Source organism: Triturus cristatus, chromosome 4_1 (genome assembly GCF_964204655.1).
Source record: "Triturus cristatus chromosome 4_1, aTriCri1.1, whole genome shotgun sequence".
Classification (NCBI taxonomy): domain Eukaryota; kingdom Metazoa; phylum Chordata; class Amphibia; order Caudata; family Salamandridae; genus Triturus; species Triturus cristatus.
In genome coordinates this window covers 333,267,016-333,290,022 of record NC_140585.1, presented here as the reverse complement: position 1 = coordinate 333,290,022, position 23,007 = coordinate 333,267,016, and the positions used below count along the sequence as shown (strand labels likewise).

At 47.5% G+C, this 23,007-nt stretch overlaps 1 protein-coding gene across 7 annotated transcripts in view; it reads left to right on the top strand.

Moving 5' to 3' along the window:
• FOXM1 (forkhead box M1) overlaps positions 1-23,007 on the top strand; it is a 243,421-nt gene that overhangs the window by 159,508 nt on the left and 60,906 nt on the right. For all 7 annotated transcript variants that reach the window (XM_085652312.1, XM_085652308.1, XM_085652313.1 and 4 more), the window contains exon 9: positions 480-674. In XM_085652312.1, the coding sequence (XP_085508438.1) occupies positions 480-674 (195 nt within the window). The remainder of the gene's footprint in view (positions 1-479; positions 675-23,007) is intronic.

Below are 23,007 nucleotides of genomic sequence, written 5' to 3'. Positions count from 1 at the left end.
TGGAATATTCAAAAAAGTGAGGCATCTGCAGGTAGAGTACCCCCCAGAAAAATTGTTAGTAAATTGTAACTTATTTTTCCCTCCAAAGCACATGATTCACGTAATAACAATGACTCTTTGTTTCAAATGGTTTTTCTTAGTTATAGTGGGCCGCAAAAAAATGCCCAGCCAGAATCTTTATGTAAACACGAGAAAACAATGTTTCATGGCATTCCCTAGTATGTTCTCGAGTGTGCACCTTTATGCAGGTGGGTTATTTTTCTGTACTTGTGCATGGTGAGTCCTACAGAATTGCAGGACGCACTGGCATTTCCCATTGCTAATTTCAATGAATTATAGAATGTATATACCCAAAAATCTTATTGTATTCTTTCTGGATATGTGAACAATTGGCATGAAGTCACTGAGTCCGAATGTGTTTGTTTATTTTTTATTTTTTGCTGTTGTTGTTTTCTTTTAACTAATATGTTTCTTTGCAGCCAACCTTGCAGGGCGGAACTACATCCACTTATTTGCCACTTGAGTCTATTAAGGAAAAAGCAATTGTGAAGGAGGAGGCTCCATCTGCTGGTATCAAGGATGAAGAGGATGATGAATATTTGCTTTCCTCCTTGAAAGAGAACACGTCATACACCTCTCTTAAGCCCTCAGTGTGGCAAATACATGATGTGCAGGTAATAAATAGGCAGCTATTTAGCATTTTGTTGATGGCCATTTAGATCTTCTACATATTTAGTATTCATTTCATTTATTTTATTTTGAAGGTTTTATATAGCGCGGACTAGACCCTTGCAGGTATCAGAGCAGATATAGCAAATAAAACTCAAATTATAGACCAACAAAAAATAGTTATGATCCGAGCACATCATACAAAGAATGACAGCATGTAAACCTAGATCATGTGAATTTGGACAGGAGAATAGCTTTCACTTCTTTTTTGAACGATAGAGTGGAGGGATTCTGTCTGGTTTCAGGAGGTAATGCATTCTAAATCCTAGGGGCAATCCCAGAGAAGGCCTGATTGTATGTTTTCTTCTTAGAAAATCGTGGTGGTTTTAGTAGAAAGTTATTAGTGCTTCTGGAGTATCTATTGCCACAGGATAGTACCAGTTTCTGTGCCAGGTAGCTCAGAGCATTGTGGTGAATAGCCTTGTGTGTCATGCATGCGATTTTCAGTTGAACTTTAGCTTCAAAAGGTAACCAATTGAGGCTTCTTAAGTCTGGGGAGACGTGGCCATTTCATTTGGAGCCAGTGATGAGTCTGCCAGCTGAGTTGCTTGTGGCTCTTACGGGGGCCGTCTATCTGGGGAGCCCGCAAAGGGTAGCACATCCATATTCAATTATGGGGAGTACTAGAACTTGAACAGCAAGTTTGAGGTTATTTAAGTTGCTCCTTTGATACTCTGCTGATGTGTTTCTGCATGTTAAGGTTTTTGTCAAAGGTAACTCCCAGTGATTTAGTGGAGTCAATGATAAGAGGTTGGCAGTTGAGTGCTGTGAGGTGTTTCAGCAAGACACTGATGATGGTCGATTGATTGGGGGGAGTGATGAGGAGGAATTCTGTTTTGAGGGCATTTAGTTTCAGATGGTTTTCAGCTAACCAGGTCTGGGTTTTTTGAAGCCTTATGTTGAGCGATTTGATGTCTTCTGGTGAGTGGATTTTTAGGTAGATTTGTGTATCGTGCGTGTGATATCGAACATTAGAGGAGCTGAAGATATCGGTGAGTGGTTCCATGAATAAGTTGAAGAGAGTAGGAGAGAGGGAAGATCCTTGTGGAACTCCTAAAGTGACTAGGACGGCATTGGATAAGGATTGCTTAGCCTTGAATCTTTGTGATCTATTATGCAGTAATGAGGTGAACGGTTTTAGGACTGACCCCGATAGCCCCATTCTGTGCTTCGGGAGGTTTAGTAGGTTGTCATTCTTGACGGTATCGAAACCTTAGGATAGGTCGAGCAAGATTAACAGACAGGCTTCATTTTGATACAGAATTTTTAGAGCATCAATTATGTGGGTCATGGCTGTTTCAGTGCTGTGCCCAGTGCGAAAGCCGCATTGGTATTGACCTAGCAGGTTGAAATGATCGATGTGTCTGCTGAGCAGTGTGTGAAGACATTTTTCTAGTAGTTTGGCCAGCGTAGGAATGTTCAATATTGGGCGATAGTTATTTAGGTCCGCCGGATCGGACGTTGGCTTTTTTAGGATGGGGGATACCAGCCCAGATTTAAGGTTATCTGGGATGATTCCTTGCTGGAGAGAGGTTTATAATCTTGGTCCACATAGGTAGTAACAGAGGAATGAAGTCTTTCAAATGGTTAGCGGGGAGGGGATGGGGTCAGTTGAATGGGTTCAGAGAAGTGAGCATTTTCGCCATCGCATCTTCACTGTATGAGATGGAGGCCCATGGAGCATTGTTTTTGAGGTTAAATTTAGAGACTCATATGAGTAGGGCTCTGGGGGTGGGGGGTGTCCATGTGAGTGCCAGAATGGGTTGTTAAGTCGTCTAGCAGGTCCGCTTTTATGTTTGCGCATGAAGGAGGCAAATTCTTCGCAATTGGGTAAGGAATCAGAGTTGGATTGGGGGAGTGAGGTTTGTCCTTCGATTGTGATTTGATTAGTTCAAATAATTTTTTGGGCCGGTTTTTGGCTTCGTCCAGTTGAGTACTGAAAAAGATTGTTTTTGATGGTCTAATCTTTCTGTAGTAGAAGTTTCTCGTTCTTAACTTGAGGTGACCTGAGGAAGGAGTTGACCTCCATCTTCGTTAGATTAATCTCAGGGATCTTCTGTCCTCATTAAGTCTACCATGGTTTGGAGTCTTTTGTAGAGGTTCTTTTCCACTGTAGTGGAGCGACTTTGTCTAGGACCTTGTTTAAGGAACAGACGTAGTTATCAGTCAGATCTTGTACATCCGTTAGACCTTCGGGGGGCAGCAGGATGTTGGGGCAGGAATTTGTGACTAGATCTGAATCTACATTTTTTTGATTTCTCTTCCATATTTTGGGTCTCTGGGTTTGAGTAGCGAAAGGTTTTATTGCTTCATTGATGAGGAAAGTGATGATGTGATGGTCAGACCAATCACAGGGGTGGTTAGTTACCAGCTGGGTGGCTTCCGCTTTGGAGATGAAGTCTAGAATTGATCCTTTAACATGTGTGGGGGTGCTACAAATTTGGTCAGTCTGAGAGGAAAGATTTGAGGCTATTGACTGCTGAGTCATTGAGGTAATTCCAATGGAGGTTGAAGTCTCCGAGGAATATTTGTGTATTTTGTTGTCCCGTATTGGTAGAAACAATGTTCATGAGATGTTCAATAAAGGTGAGGTTATCCCCTGGGGGGGGGGTGGGGGGGTGATTAAAAGTGTGCAATGTACACACAGGTTTGTTGTTATTGATTTCTAGGCACAAGTATTCACAGTTAGATAGAACCGGTGAATGGGAACGGTTCACTGAAAGGTTGGACCGATGTATGCAAGCGATGCCTCCGCCAGGCCTATCTGTTCTGTCTAGTCTGATGATGTTGTAGTTTGGGGGCAACAATATATCGAGGATGGGAGAGGATGATTCGTTTAACCATGTTCCTGTCAGAATTAGTAGTTACGGTTCATGAATGAGGATGAGGTCGGCTATGTCAGCTGCATGTCTTGCACCGATCTACAATTTAATAATATGCATTTAAGGTGTGGCTTGATGGAGTTAGAGTTGGACCCTTGTGTGAGGGGGGGTTTTCGCGTCAGGTTTTTTCCAACAATACCTCTGGAATTATGTTTAGGCACTCTGAGAATTGGTAGAGATGGTTTTAATTAGTGAATAGGAAGTATTTCTGACTGCGCTGTGTAGGGGGTGTGATGCGGGCGATCGTAAGAACAGAGTAGAGCGCGAATTTCTGATGGATACATCTGCCAGTGGATTCCTCACCTTGTGAATATCCCCTGTGCCAGCAACATTCGGAAACTTTTGTAGCAGTCCACGCCGATGAGGTCGAAGACGACGTCACAGAGGCACGGCTCCGCACGCGACTCCGCTGACGTCACCGGCTCCATAAGACCACCTCCTCGGCGTGATGACGTCAGTTCCCTTTTTTCCGCGCCGACGACTCCAACGGATTTCGGGAATCGTTACTGGTAGCTGTTCTGGTTACTTTGTATGTTTTCTGGATTTCTCTGTCTATCTTCTGAAAATGTCGACAAGGAAGTCTGGGTTTAAGCCTTGCCGAGAATGTGGCAAGCACATGTCCATCACCGACCCGCACGACGATTGCGTTTGGTGTTTGTCCTCGGACCATGATGTCGGAGGTTGTTCGAGTTGCAGGAAAATGAGCTCGAAGGCTCTTAAGGAGAGAGAGAGGCAAAACTATTTATCGCCCGGATGAAGAAGGAGAAAAGAGGTGAAAGAAGGTCCAGGTCGAGGTCAGCTTCCAAGTCGACTTCGGGACATGCTTCCAAGAGCAAGAAGCCTAAGAAAAAGAGGAGACATTCGTCGCATCATAAAGCTTCGACGTCAAAGTCGAAATCGCCAGTTCGGCGTCGAAGAGAGTCAGTGTCTCCCTCTCCTGTCCCGGCTTCGCCTCCGACTCCATCTTCTCCGATGCCTTTGCCGGCTCCGGCTGAATCCCCGGTGCCGGTGTCCTCTCCAGATCCTGCAAGTCCTTTGGCTCCGTCTCCGACTCCGGCCCAGGATGAGGATCGTCAGGTTCCGGGTGAGACTGTGACGCCGCTTGTTCCACCGTCGGCGCCGCCAGGCCCGAGTCCGGTGCTTCCTGACCAGTATCCTGCTTTCCCTAATCCAGGTCAGGACCCCTCGCATTATCTCAATGCAATGTATGGGGTGTTCTCACGGGCCATGTATACCTCTGGTGCACCTATGGGTCCGATGGCTTTCAATCTGGGAGTGCTGCAGGTTTACCCTCAAGCACCGTTTATGCCGTTCTTCCCAGCGACGCCGTCTTGGCAGCTGCCGGCACCGAGAACATCGCCGCCGCTTCCTTCTTCGCCGGCGCCGGCTCGACATCGTTCGACGCCGGCTGTTCCAGCTGATCCGCGTTCGACGCCGCTGCCGGCGCCGTCGGATTTGAACACGGCGCCGCCGACGCCGCAGGTGCGGATCTGTTCGAGAAGGGAGGCGCAGAGGGTGCTGGAGGAGAGACGCTTTCTGTTGGAAGAGGCTGAAGAGGGGGAATTGGTCGAATCTGATGAGGTGTTCGAGTTGAAGGAGGCAAGTGGTTTGGATTTGTCTCCGGAGTGGGAGATCACTCCGCCATCAGATGAACCCTCTAAGGACGCAGCACCCTATCATGCAGTAATTAGGAAGGCTGCGGAGTTGTTGGACCTTCAATTGCCATCCACTGAATTAAAGTCCAATATTTTGACTGAGGTGTTGCATTCTCTGACTACGGTCTCAGAGCCTCTGTTGCCTTTCAACGAAGCAATTTTGGAACCTGTGCTGGATGTATGGCGCAAGCCTTTCTCAGCTCCTGCAGTCTCCAAGGTAGTTGCAAGAAGATATAGGGTGGCTCCAGGGGACCCTGAATTTTTATCTTCACACCCTTCACCTGAAAGCCTAGTAGTTCAGGCGGCTTGTTCTGGACGGTCGAAAGGGGCATTTCCTCAAGTCCCAGGGGACAGGGAGGCAAAAAAGGTGGACCAATCGGCCAAGAAGGTCTTTTCATCAGCCAGTATGGCATTAAAATCTTCAAATGCGACTTGTTTGTTGGGGCGCTATATCCATGCGCTTATGGACTCTGCTAAAATGTTGGTGCCAAAACTGTCAGAGGAGGATAGAGGAGGCTTCAATGAAGTGCTAGCGGATGCCCAGGCGGCTGCTCGCCAGGTTATTCAGAGTGGCCTGGATACAGCAGACTCAGTTGCCAGGGTCATGGGGTCTTCAGTTGCCACCAGGAGGGGTGCGTGGCTTAAGTCCTCCGAATTCTCTTTGGATGTCCAGTCAACTTTGTTGGACTTACCGTTTGATGGGTCTGGTCTGTTCGGGAAGAAGGCTGATGCTGCTCTCGAGCGCTTCAAAGAGAGTAAGGCTACGGCTAGGTCGTTGGGCCTTCAATCCCAGCAGAGAGGTACTTTCAAGAGGTACAGAGGCTTTGGAAGAGCGAGTTTTCGTTCCTACAGACCAACCCAGCAGCAGCAAGGCTCTCTGTCCAAGGGATATAGAGGAAGACTTAGAGGTCGCTCACGTGGCCGTCAACTCTCCTCCTCCTCTTCCTCAGCCCCTCCCACCACCGCAAAACAGCCCTAGATTCGACATTCCGGATCATGCTGGTCCTGTGGGGGGGTCGGCTTACCCATTTTCTACAAGATTGGGAATCTGTAACTACAGATCTCTGGGTTCTGGATCTTGTAGAAAATGGGTACGCCCTTCCCTTTCGGGAATTTCCTCCAAATTACCCTCCTTGTCAAGGGGCTTGCTCGGAGGACCACCGTCTTCTCCTGCAGGAGGAAGTCCTGAAGTTGTTTCAGAAAGGTGCGATAGAGGTGGTTCCAGAGCAGGAAAGGGGTCAGGGATGCTACTCCCGGTATTTTCTGATTCCGAAAAAGGACGGCAGATTGCGTCCGATATTGGACCTCAGAATCCTGAACTTTTACCTGAAACAGGAAAGGTTCAAGATGCTCACCCTTGCTCAGGTTCTTCTGGCGCTGAATCACGAGGACTGGATGGTGTCGCTCGACTTGCAGGATGCGTACTTCCACATCCCCATTCTGAAGTCGCACAGGAAGTATCTCCGTTTCACGGTAGGGTCGCAACATTATCAGTTTGCGGTCCTCCCGTTTGGTCTTACTTTGGCACCTCGAGTCTTCACGAAGGTGATGGCAGTGGTGGCAGCCCATCTCAGGAGGTCGGCAATTTCGGTTTTCCCTTATTTAGACGACTGGCTGATCAAGGCGGAGTCGTCAGAGAAGGTGCTGTTTCATCTGCAGGATACAACTCGGCTGTTGTACAGATTGGGTTTTTCGATCAATGTGCCCAAATCTCACCTGGTGCCCTCTCAGCGCAACCTGTTCATAGGTGCGGTACTGGACACTACTGTGTGTCAGGCATTCCCTCCTCCTCAAAGGATTCTCGACATACAGGAGATGATTCCTTTATTTTACAGCGGAGCGGTCGTTCCAGTTCTGAAGGTCCTTCGCCTGCTCGGTCTGTTCGCCTCCTGCATCCTGTTGGTCAACCATGCACGCTGGCACATGAGGGCGCTCCAGTGGTGCCTCCGCAAGCAGTGGTATCAGCACAAGGGAGATCTCAGGGAGTCTGTGAGGATCTCCAGAGAAGCTGCAGCGGATCTGTCTTGGTGGAGCGTGGAGGGCAATCTGTCCCAGGGAAAGCCCTTTAATCTACCTCCATGGGTGACCACAGTGATAACGGATGCATCCACCTTGGGGTGGGGTGCTCATCTGGGGGATCTGGAGATCAAGGGTCTTTGGTCTCCAGAGGAAAGGTTGTTTCACATCAACCTTCTGGAATTGCGGGTGATACGTTTGGCGCTCAAGGCTTTCCTCCCTTCCCTTCGTGGTCAGTCTGTTCAAGTCCTGACGGACAACACGACCGCGATGTGGTATATACACAAACAGGGAGGAGTGGGGTCTCTTTGTCTCTGCAGAGAGGCCCTGCGTCTATGGTCCTGGGCTCAGGACCATCAGATTTGTCTGATGGCAAATCATCTGGCCGGGGTTCTGAACGTACTTGCGGACAGTCTCAGTCGGCAGTTCTCTGCCGACCACGAGTGGAGGCTTCATCCAGAGGTAGTTCGTCACGTCTTTCGGATGTGGGGGACTCCTCGGGTGGACCTATTCGCCACTCTAGAGAATGCTCACTGCCCGTCATTCTGCAGTCTCCAGTATCCGGTGCAGGGAGCGTTGGGGGACGCTTTTCAGATGGATTGGAGTTCGCAACTCCTTTACGCGTTTCCTCCCATACCCTTGATTCCTCGGGTTCTGAGGAATTTTCGCCTAGACCGGGCCCAAGTCATATTGATCGCCCCAGACTGGCCAAGAAGGGTGTGGTATACAGATCTTCTCCACCTCTCCTCGTGCCCTCCGCTCCGTCTCCCTCTGAGGACAGACCTCCTCTCGCAGTCGGAGGGGCAGGTTCTACACCCCCACCTCCAGAGCTTACACCTTCATGCCTGGAGATTGAACGGGGCAACCTGAATTCCTTCTCTCTCCCTCCAGATGTGGTGGATGTTATTTTATCGGCCAGGCGACACTCCACCAAATCCATATACTCGTATAGATGGTCTAAATTCGTTCTCTGGTGTGGAGAGAGGTCAATTGATCCCTTGAAGGCTCGTCTGTCTAACATTTTGCAGTTTGCCCTTTCTCTTGCTCAGCAAGGCTTTGCTGTGGCCACAGTTAAAGGGTATTTATCGGCTTTCCTATGCCTGCCGGATCAGCCGTCATTGTTTAAATCACCTATTGTACTTAGGTTTCTCAAGGGCCTCACAAATAAAATTCCTCCTACTCCTTTTATTGTACCTCAATGGGATTTAAACCTTGTACTGACTTATCTTATGGGTTCTCCCTTCGAGCCCTTACATAAGTGTCCCTTGAGACTGTTGTCCTTTAAAACGGTTTTCCTCGTTGCTATCACCTCGGCAAGGAGGGTAAGTGAGCTTCAAGCTCTTAGTCCAAAACTCCCATTCTTGACTGTGCATGCTGAACGAATGGTGCTCCGGACCAGGGCTGCGTTTTTGCCTAAAGTGGTAACTCCCTTCCATCTGGGGCAGTCCATTACCCTTCCTACCTTTTATCCTCCCCCTCACCCTTCCAAGGAGGAGGAGAGACTTCACCGTTTGGACCCAAAGAGGGCGGTGAGCTTTTACTTGGATAGGACAAAAGACTACAGGATTGATGACCAGCTCTTTGTGGGCTTTGCTAGCTGCAGAAAGGGTCGTGCGGTGCATAAGCGCACCCTTTCAAGATGGATTGTGCTATGCATCAAGATCTGCTACTCCCTAGCTGGTAAGGAGCATCCGGAGGGTTTGAGGGCTCATTCTACCAGGGCTAAGTCATCTACGTCTGCTTTATCTAGGGGTGTTCCTGTGGAGGATATTTGTAGGGCGGTAACTTGGGCCTCCCTCCACACCTTCGCAAAACATTATTGTTTGGACACTGAGGTGAGGAGGGACGGACACTTTGCTCGTTCCGTCCTTCAGGACTTTCTGGTATAGGGGGATGGACACCCTCCTCCGGGAGTGGGGACTGCTGTGGAATCTATTCACAAGGTGAGGAATCCACTGGCAGATGTATCCATCAGAAGAACAAGTTACTTACCTTCGGTAACGCTTTTTCTGGTGGATACAGTATCTGCCTGTGGATTCCTCACTGACCCACCCGCCTCCCCGTTGTCCATCCTTCTATACCTGCAATTATGTTGATGGTATTTCAAATGTGTTTATTTTTATCAAGGGCATTGTTTCTTGAGCCTTGTTATTTATTTTCCACACTGTGTGTGTTGATTTGTAGATCATGTACTGTGTATACTGTGTATATATTGCTGTCAGTCCGTCCGTGTGCCTCGAAGGCACGGAAAAAAGGGGCGGAACTGACGTCATCACGCCGAGGAGGTCTTCTTATGGAGCCGGTGACGTCAGCGGAGTCGCGTGCGGAGCCGTGCCTCTGTGACGTCGTCTTCGACCTCATCGGCGTGGACTGGTACAAAAGATTCCGAATGTTGCTGGCGCAGGGGATATTCACAAGGTGAGGAATCCACAGGCAGATACTGTATCCACCAGAAAAAGCGTTACCGAAGGTAAGTAACTTGTTCATCTGTATCCGACAGGGGGTTATTCCTTCTGATAGGACGGGTTAAGGCATTAGGATAAGGTTCTGTTCTCCATCCTAGGAACTGATGTGTCTGAGGGCGTGTGGGTAGTTGAAGGGAGGGATTAAAAAAGGCATTGTCGATGTTGGACTTGGATTCTTCTACAAATAGTCTGATCAAAGGATTAAGAGTAATCAGGTCACGTATAGACTGGAGGTCTTCTTTGACTTGTTGTAGTGATACTATTATCTTAAGTCTGGGGTCGGGTATGGGTGCGAATGTTTTTGAAGGTAGGCAAGTAAGGGGCTGTGCTAGGGATATGTACGAGGTTTCATGGGCGATTGAGAGCTGGATAATTATGTTGCGGGTTGTCCGGAAGGGTGTTGTGGGGGGTGTGAGGTGTGTTAGCGTGAGGTGATGGGGTGTGGAGCAGATGGCTGCCAGGTGTGGGGGGGATACATGGCGGCGTTGGCAGTACTAGGTGTAGGGGAGAGGGTGTAATCTCCATGGGTGTCAGACTGCTCTAGGGTGACCGTGAATGACGGTTGAGTCAAAAGCGTAGAATGTCTTGCGATGGAGACGTGTGGGGGTTTAGGAAGCGGATTGTGATTGGGAACAATAGGGGAGGGGGACTGGGGTCTTGTGACTTTGTCCTTAATGTGAGGAAAGATGTTATCTAGTAGGTTTAGGCTATGGTCTGAAGATTGAATGAGGATGATCCCAGTGTGATAAATGGTGATAGTAGCCTTGGCATTGAAGAATGTGGACGGAATGATGGCAATGGTAAGACCATGTGCTGTTTTCCTGGTGGAGGAGATCGAGAGCAGGGTGAGGAAGGCTTTCCTCCATTGGCCTCTTCGCTTGGTGTAGAAGATGAAGTCATTGGTTATGTAGCTCTTATTTGTTGAAAAGTAAGTATCTGAGATTAATGTCTCGGGATGTGATTTTAACCAGTTATGTTTAAAACGTTTGCCTGACCTTTTTTTGACAGGTTTGTGGGGTGTATGTTATAAGTGTGTAGTCCTGTGCATTCCATGATGTAGTTGGCAATTGTATCTATAAGGAACCGGACTTGGAAGTAGTAGGCGAGGTAAGGCTAAGTGGGTGGGGACGGGGTCTCACCTGAATATTTGTAGCTAGGCGAACCAGAAAGATGTGTCAATCTACTAGTGATGGGTAGTTTTAGTAGTGCTAAACATGGATAAGTGGTCAGATAGCATATGCCAATCAATCTCTAAAGCGACAATAATGCATTTCTATATCTTTAACCTAAATGTACTGTATACGGACAATGCAATTCAATACCAAACTGAAGGTTGATTTTTGACTCCTGAAAGCGACAGGTAAAATATTTATTGAAAAGGCTCCTCTTTGGGCATGGCAATTAGGACTTCAATGGAGGTTCGCCTGAAGGAGAAACCAAATTACATTTAAAGTAACTTTTTCTTCTCTTCCAGGGGAATCTTCAGCAATTAACCTAAACAATGAATTGTCCCGCCCACATGCGAGATTTGGAGCACATTGCAAACGTATACATAAGCTGTTTTAACAAAAAATAAAATGTGCATACACAAAAAAAAGTCTGCTGGCTAGGAAAGGCTAGAATTGGCCACATTTCATTTTATTCTTTTAAAAAAAAGAAAGGGAAATGCAGGGCACTTCTTACAGGCAAAGCCCAAAGGTGAAGGGCCAGTTCATTTTTCTGGCTACAAGATCCTGGAGCACTAAACTCAGCCTTACTCCAGTATTGGAACTTTCATAGATTCCCATGCTTGTATCATTCCCCGTCGTCGGAATGGGAGTCCCCGGTATACATAAAATAGCAATAGAAACCATTACCAAAACAGAACCTAGGCCTAGGCCCATTCTTGCTTTGCAACATATCCCCCTCTTTTTGTAAAAGAGACCACAAAAAAAGAACAACCAATCAGATTTGCCTCACTCCCTAGAACCCTCCTGAGAGAAGATCAGAACCTCAGATTTTCTACCACACGTTGTGCAAGGGAGTCTCCACTGCGCTCTGCTCAGTTTTTTTCCTAAAACTTGGATTCTACAACTTTTTCAGCAGTTTTTTCTTCAATTTCTTCAGGATGTCGGATAAAGAGAATGCCCTCTTTAAAGCATGTGCTACCTGTGTTAAGAAGAGGTTATATATTGAAGGCGAGGACTGTATTTACGGTCTGTACCCAGACCATAAGGCTGCAGACTGTAAGATATGCCATACTTTTTCTACCAAGACTTTGCGTGATTGTGAAGGGCGTCTTTTGACCTGGCTCCAGAAGCTGAAGTCAAGAAAGGAGCCAGTGTCCAGTGACAGCGACAAAACCTCTTCTGCGACCTCTTCCAGAAGGTCTGTCAAAAGGGGTAGAGCTTCTCCTTCACCTTCTGAGAAACACCCTGGTAAGGCCTTGAAATAGACCTCTGATAGGTCTGAAAGGCTTAGTCCTGTCGAATCTCCTCACCAAGGTGTAAAGGAGAGGGAAGGACTATCAACAGGAGTAAGTTCTGAGCAGAAATCCAGTTCTGTTCCTCTAACGTCTCCTCCTGCGGCTTCAAAGACCTTCAAAAAGCCATCATTGACTTCTGAGGTGAAATCATCAAAAAAGACTCACTCGTCGACGCAGTCATCGATTCCGTCACCGAAAAAGCCGAAGGTACAGTCATCTTCATCTTTCACAACGTCGATGGGCTCGTCGACGTTGGTGTCATCGTCACCGGTACTGACACAGGGCTCCGTGTCGACGAGTTCAAGGAACCTTATAAGAAATCGTTCCGGTCAATTCCATTTGTGGACCATGTTTGGGAGGAAGGTTTAAAGGCAATGCAAAATCCAGCCACGGTCATTGCAGTTTTACCTCATCTGGAGAAGAAATATAAGGCTCCGGAGGGTAGCCCAGCCTGTTTAAACAGCCAGCCTCAGAGGAAATCTAGAAATCGTTCAGCTCCCCTAACCACTCTTCCAGATAAAGAAGGCAGGCGTCTAGATACTGTGGGCAAAAGATTTTCTTCTATGTCCGACCTGCTGGTCAGGGCGGCTAATTCTTTGGCTATACTTGGACGATATGATCACCAGATGTGGTGCGACCTGTCCCCCTATCTCGATCAATTGCCAGAAGAAGGAAAGAAAGAAGCTAAAAAGAATCTCCAGGAAGGCGAGAACCTCGGCAGAAATCATTGATTGTACAGTGGATATTGCAATAACTGCCTTTCGCTGGAGCGGCTGTCCTTCGCCGACGGGGCTGGTTGTGGGCCACTTGGTTCCGCCTGGAAGTCCAGGAACAAATCTTGGATCTGCCTTTTGATGGGGAAGCGTTGTTTGGAGAACATATCAATGATGTGGTCCAAGATATTAAGAAGGATACAGAAACAGCAAAATCCTTAGGGACTCTGCAGTACCGCAAGTTCCCATTCAGAGGAGCAAGGGGAAGAGGTAACTCTTCATATAGGGGAGGTTACCAACAACGGTACTCCTCGTATGGTTCCCAGTCTCAATCCTACAAGCCGAATTATAACCAACGGAAGAATCAATCTTCTTTCTCTCGCTTGAACAATAGAGGAAGGCAGGGTCGCCAGGGCAGAGACCACTCTAAGCACCAATAGCGGCTTGCTGGCTCTGACTACTGCCCCCTCTCCTCCTGTGACATCCGTGGGAGGCAGAGTTTCATATTTCCTCCACAACTGGCAACAATTAACATCAGACCGTTGGGTATTAAACATCATTCATTACGGCCATACCCTGGAGCTTGTCCAACCACCACCAACCAAGCCCCCTTCGCGGCACGGTATCGAAACATCTCCGTCTGCTACGGTTAGAGGTCCATCAAATGCTCCTCAAAGGAGCTACAGAACCGGTCCCTATCTCTCAAAGGGGAAAGGGGTTTTACTCCTGGTTCTTCCTGATCCGGAAGACGTTAGAAAAGTGGCGCACTATACTAGATCTGAGGGAGCTCAACACCTATCTCATCAAACAATCCTTTCGGATGGTTTCTCTACAAGACATCCTGCGACTTCTCAACTCAGGGGATTTAATCGCCACTCGATCTAGAGGACGCTTATTTTCACGTACCCATTCACCAAGCTCACAGGAGGTTTCTTTGCTTCACAGTAGCCAAGAGCCATTTTCTTTTCAGGGTTCTTCCCTTTGGACTGCGATCTGCTCCTCGGATCTTCACAAAGGTATTAGCTCTGGTAGCAGCCTTTCTGTGGAAACAAAAGCTCTAGATCTTCCCTTACATGGACGACTGGTTGCTAAAAGCTCCTACCAAACAGGCAGCAGAGGAAACAGTCATAACGTTTACACGCCTGTTTGCCAATCTCTGCCTAACAATCAACTAACAGAAGTCTTCTCTCAGTCCGTCAAGGACAGCCAGATTTCTGGAAAAGGCAAGAGATGCTGAGGTCCATGGCGTTAACAAGGTCACTTTCAGTTCACCTCTACAAGTCCCTGCTGGGTTCCATCTCCTCATGCATACCCCTGATTCCTCACTGCAGATTAAGAATGTGTTGACTCCAAGAAGAGTTAGACTTGCAGTGGCGCCAAGTTGACGGATCCTTCGACGTCAAGATCTCAGTGACTGAGGCAATAAAAGAGGCCGCGTCATGGTGGATGACCAAAGAAAACATTTCTCAAGGTCTGTCTTTCAGGCTAGCCCCGGTTCCACACAACTACGGACGCCTCTCTCGAAGGCTGGGGAGCGGTGTTACAAGATCTTCATGTAAGCTGCCGGTGGCAGCCTCAGCGTCGTCTGTTGCATATCAATCTGCTGGAGCTCAGGGCGATTCGCTTAGCCTTGCAAGCTTTTCTTCCACGAAGTCAACAGTCGACAGTTCTTATACATACAGACAACACGACGGCCATGCATTATATAAACAAAGGAGGCACCAGATCTCGACTGTCGCAAGAAGCCCCATCAATCTGGGAGTAGGCAATTCAACAAGAAATATCACTCAGAGCGGAACATCTTCCAGGTGTCCTCAACAAAGCAGCGGATACTCTCAGCAGACTGAAGTCGGTCAGACACAAGTGGGAACTGGACAACTTCACTCTTCAGGTTTTTCACAAATGGGGCACACCTTCCATAAGAAATGCCGGTTCTATGCAAGCAGAATTCCCCATCCGGGATCGTTGGGGAATGCGCTTTCGATGGCCTGGTCAGGTGCATTTGTTTACGCTCCCCCCCCCCCCCCATTACTCTGATCCCCAGACTTCTCAGGTAGCTCAAAGCAGAACCGTGCAGGATGATTCTGATAGCCCCTGCGTGGCCCAGACAGTTTTGGTTCACAAAGCTTCACCCTCTCTCCCTGGACCTTCCTCTGCCTCTGCAGCCGATTCCATCGCTGCTGACTATGTCCCAGGGCCAAGTCTGGCATCCGGATGCTCTCGGCATGGCTCCTAAGCAGCGAGAATTTCTTGGTCTGAATCTCTCAGCAGAATGTAAAGAAGAACTTTCTCAGGCAAGAGCCCCAAGTACGAATAAGACTTACAGATTGACATGGAAGCGTTTCTGTATCTGGTGTCAACACAAGGGCCTCCATCCTTTTGAATCAGAGCTGCATGAAGTTCTTCCATACATTCTATCATTAGCAAAAGCGGGACTGGCTCACTCTTCTATCAAAGTGCATCTGGCGGCAATTTCTTGCTTCAGACGCACGTCTTCAGGCCCTTCCCTCTGGTCGGCAAGGATAGTTAAACAGTTTCTCAAGGGACTTTTCAGTTTTTTCCCTCCAGTCAAGCCTCCTCCTCTTTGGCATCTGAATTTGGTTCTCACCCAGCTTATGAAGCCTCCTTTTGAACCTATTCACAAAGCAGAGTTGAAATTCCTCTCCTGGAAGGTAGCGCTTCTTCTAGCTTAGACTTCTGCGAGGCGTGTGGGAGAAATGCAAGCTCTCACCATTCAGGAACCCTTTCTACAGTTCAAAGGAGGAACAGTGGTACTACGTACTAACCCAAAATTAATTCCTAAAGTTCCTTCGGACTTTCATTTGAATGAGCCGGTAATTCAGACTTTTTTCCCTCAACCGGCTACTCCAGCAGAGAAAGCACTTTACTCTCTGGACATTCAGAGGTGCTTAAAGTTCTATCTTCAACGAACTAAAGACTTCAGAAAGTCTTGTCAATTGTTTGTGTCTTTTAGTGACCCTCGTAAGGGATTTCCCCTTTCCAAGCAGGGGATCACTAATGCTATCCAATATTGTCACAAGGCAGCGGGCAAGCCCCTGGAAGGGCGAGTCCGTGCTCATTCCACGAGGGCGATGTCTTCTTCTACAGCCCTCTTTGCTGGTGTTCCTATCCAGGAGATCCGCTGTGCAGCGACCTGGAGCAGTACACATACGTTTACAAAGCATTACTGCCTGGATTTTGTGACGCAGAGTGACAAAGCAGTCCTGAAGAACCTCTTTCACTAGCGGTGAGCTTTCCCTTTCATCCCTCCATGTTACTGTATTATCAGCTCTAGCACATTTTTTAAGCTTATGTATTTGTTTCTGATATTTCTAAGTATGGTGTTGACCATTGAGAATGTCTTCATGATTTGTTTACTATGGCTTTGTTCCTAGTTTGATAGCGGTAATGGTTCCACAAGTTGTGCTGATAACTGCTAGCTACTCTGATACAAGCATGGGAATCTATGAAAGTTCCAATACTGGAGTAAGAAAACCAGTAACTTTGGTTCCCCAGTATTGGAAACTTTCATAGATTCCCATGCGACCCACCGGCCTCCCCAAGGAAAGCTCCGCCTCTGCCATCTTCAGTGGTTTGGTTACACAACGGCTATCTGAGGTTGAGCTTCGCTCAGGAGGGTTCTAGGGAGTAAGGCTAATCTGATCGTTTCTTTTTTTTTTTTTTTTTTGGTTGGGCTCTTTTACAAAAAGAGGTGGATAGGTTGCAAAACAAGAATGGGCCTAGGCCTAGGTTCTGTTTTGGTAATGGTTTCTATTGCTATTTTATGTATACCGGGGACTCCCATTCTGATGACGGGGAATGATACAAGCATGGGAATCTATGAAAGTTTCCAATACTGGAGAACCTAAGTTACAGGTAAGTAACTTGTTTCTTGTGGCCTTTTCATGAAAACATTTGAAACCTGGTTTAAACTAGTTTACTTGACATCTTTCTGGACTAGGAAGGGTTTTCACCTGGTTTCTTTTAGTGGAACAGATTTATTTTTCCAGTCCGAATGACCTCACATTTCAAGTGCCAAGCCGGTGGGAAAATAATCTTTCAGAGCTGCCGCTATGGTCTGACTGAGTTCTCCAGAGGTCACCCTCCCACTATGTCACACCTGTGATCAGTTTGTTGCATACTCCTCCTTCACAGTGACCAGTCTTGCGATATTTTTCACCAGCATTACCTGCTACTCCACAACCTTTGACGTCTGAGGCCATAGTCTCCTTTGGTTGCTCACATAACACTAGTGCAATGTAAGTTTGCACCTCAGGAGACTGCACAAAAGAGACACTTAAGGAGGCTTTCCCCAAAAGGCGATCACACATTATTTCTAGATGTTGCAGGAGGTCTTGTTCTCCTTCAAAGTGGTCTAGACCCCATATTGAGGGGTCAGGTTTTCACATGACCTCGAAGTCCAGGTCTCATCACGTTTTGGTCATCGTAGTCTGACCGCTATTCTAACAAGGACTAGTATCCAATGTAAACAGCAGTAAAGGTGTTAACATGGCCATAGGCCTCGAGTGTTTGTTTGGTAGCACATCCACTTAATTTGAAACAATCTGAACCTTGGCCGGAGAGGTAGAAGTGCTAAACTCTCCTGCCTCCGATCCCCCACCATGATGTGAGCAGATTCAGATTGTCGCTCGTGTTGAAAGGTGCTCTATACAGGTATACAGGAGCTGCTCTTCACCTAAATTTGGAAACTACCCAGAGTTCTCTGCATCCTATTTTTTTTTTTGTGTGTGTGTGTGTGTATGTGTGTATATATTTTGCCACAGTTGAAGTCCTCTGCCAAAACGCATAGGTCTGTTTTGACTTTCTGGCACACATGCACTTTGCAAGAAAAAAAATCAATAAATATTACAGCAGAAACTACATACCTTCAGTGTGCCGTCTTCCTGTGTTTCCCGATTTTGTTTTTTCTTGTGCACAGTTTTCCAGATCTCCATGCCTGAACTATAAACTGGCCGCACCTCTCATGTGACACACCAGATACCAGTCTGTGAGTCATGACATGGGTGGATGCCCAATTCGACCATGTAGTGATCATCCGGTATGGGGTATCCAAGGGTGCCCTTAATGACTCAAGATCTCCTTCCAAAAGACTTGAGGAGGGGACGCCCACCATATTTGATGGCAGATGCTAACTGGTACATCACAATGCTAACATGTGGCCGAGGTTGCAGGGTACATTGTGTGAAGACGACCCGGGGTATAGTGCCATTGAAGCATGCCCTTATTGGCTGCTTCCTGTTGGGAAGTGCTTCTATGCATTTGTGGGAATTCTCACCAGAGCAGTTACCACTGCTTCTGTTGTGGTGTTGGAGGCATTATCCAGAGATCATTTCCATTGATAGGGTTGACAAGGAGGAGGCATGACTGCTGCAGGACATCATATATCTTGAAGATTAGACCTAGAGTACCTTCAAAGTTGCGAATCAGTTGCTCAAAAAGAGGGAGCGGGCGAGTGGCGGCTTCTGCATTGTGGAGTGGGGGCGGTAGGTGGCCCAGTGCTGGAGCTGGACAGGCAGACTCGAAGAGGTGGTCTTCTTTCTTACACTAATCGAAGAACTTGATTGTGTGACCCTGGAAGAGATCTCATAAGAATCTACATTCACCCTTAACCCAATCCAGGGTGGACTCCCGGAGAATAGCAGTGGAGATATCGAGGTTTCGTGCAATTGGACTGTTTGAGGACGGGACTGTAGTCCATCCCCTTTTAATAGCTAGTCTGTGCCATATCTCCAGAACTGCATGTTGGGGTTGCAACCAAAGTGTTGAGCGGGAGTGTCTAGGTAACCAAGCAAGATCCCATAGCGGTCGACAGGCGACTGCTCTATTCATGTGCTACCAGTGTTTTTCGCTGTCTCTCCCTACCCATACAGAAATGTAGCGTAGGTTAGCTGCCCAGTAATAGTACTGGAGGTTGGAACAGGCCAGTCCCCCTCGGTTTCTTGGAAGCATAAGCAGCGCAGCAGAGATGTGGGGGCATTATCCCTTCCATATGAAGGAGCTGAAGCTGTTAATTGTCCTCAGAGCGGATACTTGTGGCCAAGGATTGGAATAAATACAGAAGCCGGGCAAGGACATTGATTTTTACCACATTAATGCGTCCCAAACAGAAGTGGCATGGTTTCCATCTCCGGAGGTCTCCCATGATGCCCTTACAGTGGCATGACCAGTTTGCCCTCACGGTGGCATGACCAGCTTGCCCTCGTCCAAGTAGTTAAGGAGTTTGTGATAGTGAGACCTAAATATTTGAGTGGGAGGTCCATTGAAGAGGGCAAAGCGCCTGCAAGTAGAGGAGACGCTGTGGTGGAAGGGTGAGGTTTAGTGCTTGTGATTTCTCCAGGTTGATCTTATATCCTGATAACCTCTCATACACCTGAAGGGTTTGGACTGTAGCGGGTGGGTGGTGTCTGGCTCTGTGAAGGCCAGGAGGCGGTCCTCCACATACAGTAGAACTTTGTGGTCCAGACCTGTGAAGGAGATACCCTGGATAGCAGCTGAGGGGCTTAAGTGGGTAGCCAGAGGTTCCACTTTGAGGACAAAGAGAAGGGGGGAGATAAAGGGCAGCCTTGTCGGGTACCCCGGGATAGAGGGAAGAAGTAAGTAGTCTGGCCATTGATGCGGAAGGAGGCTGTGAGTGTCAGAGGCCATGATTTTGCGAATCATTCCAAGGTGTAACCCTATTTTCCTGAGAAGCACTTGCAAGAAAGCTTAGCTTTTCTGGTCAAAAGCCTTTTCAGTGTCCAGGGAAAGAAGAGCGGGGATGGAATGTCGCTAGACCTTTTCAACTGGGTGTGCAAGGCCATGGTCTTCAGTGGTCTCACTGCATTAAAAGGAAAGGCTACTGACTCATGATGGCCATGTTTCTTAATGTATGCTTTCACTTCACTTACCCTAGTTAAGATGCATTAATAAACTCTGCGGTATAACGCCTTTTTGTCAACTATGGTTGGAACGAAAAAATACCTTCTTGATTTAGACCGAAGAACAACCGAGGCATATGAACCCTACACTTCAGAGAGTTATCACACTCTTGGTCATAGGACTGGATGACCCCGCCACCCTCATTAAAAACTGTTCACCTTGTCACTGAATTCTCTACCACATTCATTGTACTGCTGAGAAGAGAGTGGAAAATGCAGCAACCAAGCAGCATGCAGAAAAGAAGTATCAGTCTGAGTTCCCAAGATGCCAGGTAATGCTTGAGTAGTCTGAGGAGTTCTCTAGGAGATGAATGAGTCCGCCAAAAATGCTCGTTGAGTGTAGGAAGTTTAAACCTTGGTTGTAAGACAGAATTGTGTCCACATAAATCTGTTTTAAACCCACCTGATGTTTATTTGCTGCTTCTTTAAAGAGGTCAGATAGTGACATCACGACTACATCAGAGTGCAGAAGCACAGTTGGTCGCTCCCAAAGTGTTTTTCTCTATGCACAATGTCTTTGTGCAGGCTTGTCCAAATCATACATGTGCGTCTTGTCCTGTCCATGTATGGCAGTGCTGCAAGGAGTATGCAGCTGTCAATAACTAAATGTTACTTTGTTCCACCTAATATATTGACACACGGTTCACCAGTTATGCTATTGCCAGGTTCTGCTGGAGTTATGCAGTTAGCTACCTGTGATGTTCGGAACACACCTTGTCTTCCACGTGACCACCTCTCATATTTAAACTTTTCTAACTGAGTAGCTTAAGGGCTGAAAACCTACAAGAAAATATCGCAGTAAATTAATTTGTTAGTTAAAAGCATCACCAAGTTACCTCAAGGTTTAGGAGTTTTTTTTAAAAAAATTTTTTAAACGATTACTTGGCTGTGCAACTGAGCATTTTTCTTCTGGTTGTTTATCACTAATCCCCAAGCTTTAAAAAAAAAAGTATTATACATTTTCCTAGGCAAACCTGTACAGTGATGACCACTCCACTTTCTTGCAAACTCCATCTGTTAAGGAGGACTCCAACCTAAAGAATGAGCCTCCATCTGCTCTTATAAAGGAGGAAGTATTTGCCAAGTCTCTCTGCTTAAGAGATGTTTCACACACTGCTTTCAAGCCCCCAGCATGGAAAGTACCTGACATACTGGTCATTTGCTCAGAGTTCTGTTTCAAAATATTCTTACCTTCTTTGCCAAGATGATACAAGAAATAGAAATCCTCTGCATGGCTAGTCTGAATAAAGCTATGTTTGCCTAATTTAAGTAATGCAGTAAAATAAAAAAATTTTTTATTAGTTTTTAAACATTGGGCTTCATGTGGCACCTGTCATTTCTAGTCACTTCACATAACAAGGCTTGGTATTATCCAATTCACTGGCCCGAGGAAATGAAAGGCAGTTTTGCAGCGTGCATCTTTCTGGATTCACTATGCTGTGCATTATTCTGCCATCTTGTGGTTGGGTCTAAAATCATAGTTTTTTTTTTTTCTCTTGGCCCAGGTGGGCGGCAACGCCCCACCATTTGGTGTCCTTCGTAACATCGGCGCACTCGCTGCAGAAGCTCCCACCTTTGGTCGCCATCTTCAGATTCTTTTTTCCGCCGTTGGGTCTGGATCGTTGCGGAAGAGTTCCATAAGTTTTGGAAGAAGAATAAACGAAAATCCGTTTTTCGACTACACCGGACTGCAGGTCCGGTAACCGGGACAACTAGGGAGAAGGCTTACGACCGAGATCTCTAGGTTATGCAAAGAATGCGCTCGCAGGGGGCCCCCTGAGTGCAGGTATGGACAAAACACTGTTCAAGTTTTGCATCAATTGCCACCACAAATACGCCCAGAAGGACCAGCATCCAGTCTGCAACCTCTGCTTACCGATCGACCACAGGAGCGAAGATTGCAATGCGTGCTTGGCGTTTACACAAAAGACCCTCGGAGTGAGGGAGAGGCAGAGAAGGGCGAACCACAACATGCAGGGGCAAGAACCGCCTCTATCGCTCCGAGACCTGGGCCTCTCCAGTGGAGAGGAGGACTAAATCGCTGAAGCACCGGAGGACTGCATGATCGTCGAGGTCCATAAGAAAATGTCGAAGGAGGTAAGGGAGTAGTCGACCCATAAACACTCGAGCGACACTCGAAAGGGTGAAGCTAAAGCCAGAGTGACACTCGTAGAAGTGAAGCTAAGTCCTCGAAGGGAGCATTGCTGCCGAGACACTAGACTACGAAGGCAATGGCAACTGAGGACAGTCGGCCAAGTGGATCCTTAGAAAAGGACTCCCAATCTGCAAGAACCCTCGAAACGGACATTTCGGCACCGAGAAAGGACGGGCTGCCATCGTCGTCGACTGCCCCGAAGAGGCGCTCCAACCCTTGACGCCGAGCAGGCCCTGGAGATGGAGAGGAAGAGGAGGCAGCTCGAGGTCGAAATTGCATCCTGCAGCAAAAGACGGACTTCAACAAGATGAGCCAATACTCCATCCCGTCGAAACCCGCGCTCGAAGTCGAGAGAGATGACGAGGATGCTGAACTGCCAAACACCCGAACCAGTTGAGGAACAGGGGGCCGAAGACTATTTCGAGGGAGAAGGCGACGAAGATCTGCAATCCTACCAGGGTTCAACGTCCTCGGAGGCACAAGACATAGCATGGCAGTATCTCGACGCCGAATCGCCGGAAGAAGGGGTAGACACTTGCCCTTCGAGGTCCTCTCCGCCAGACGACATAGGGATCTACAACATGGTCATCCAAAAGGCTGCACAGACTTATGGGGTGAAAATGGAAGAGAAGCCCAAGGCATGTTTTCTCCTGGAGACTACTGCCTCAAACTAGGAGCCACTTGCTGCCCATGCTCCCTAGTGTGCTGGACCAAGGAAGAGAGGCCTTTAAGGAACCAGCAGTATGCAAGGCTGTGACTCCAAGAACGGAGAAGTGTATATACATTCTTCAAAGGACCCTGCATGCATACAAGGGTCAGTACCAGCCGAATCCATAATTGCAGCAACGCTAGGAAGAGGGACAATATGCCCACTAATGCCGGACCACCTCCAGACAAGGAGAGTAGGAGAATGGATCTCACAGGGAGAAAGGTGGAGAGAAATGAGGCAATCCATTGGCGCATCGCAAACTCCAACGCCCTGATCAACAG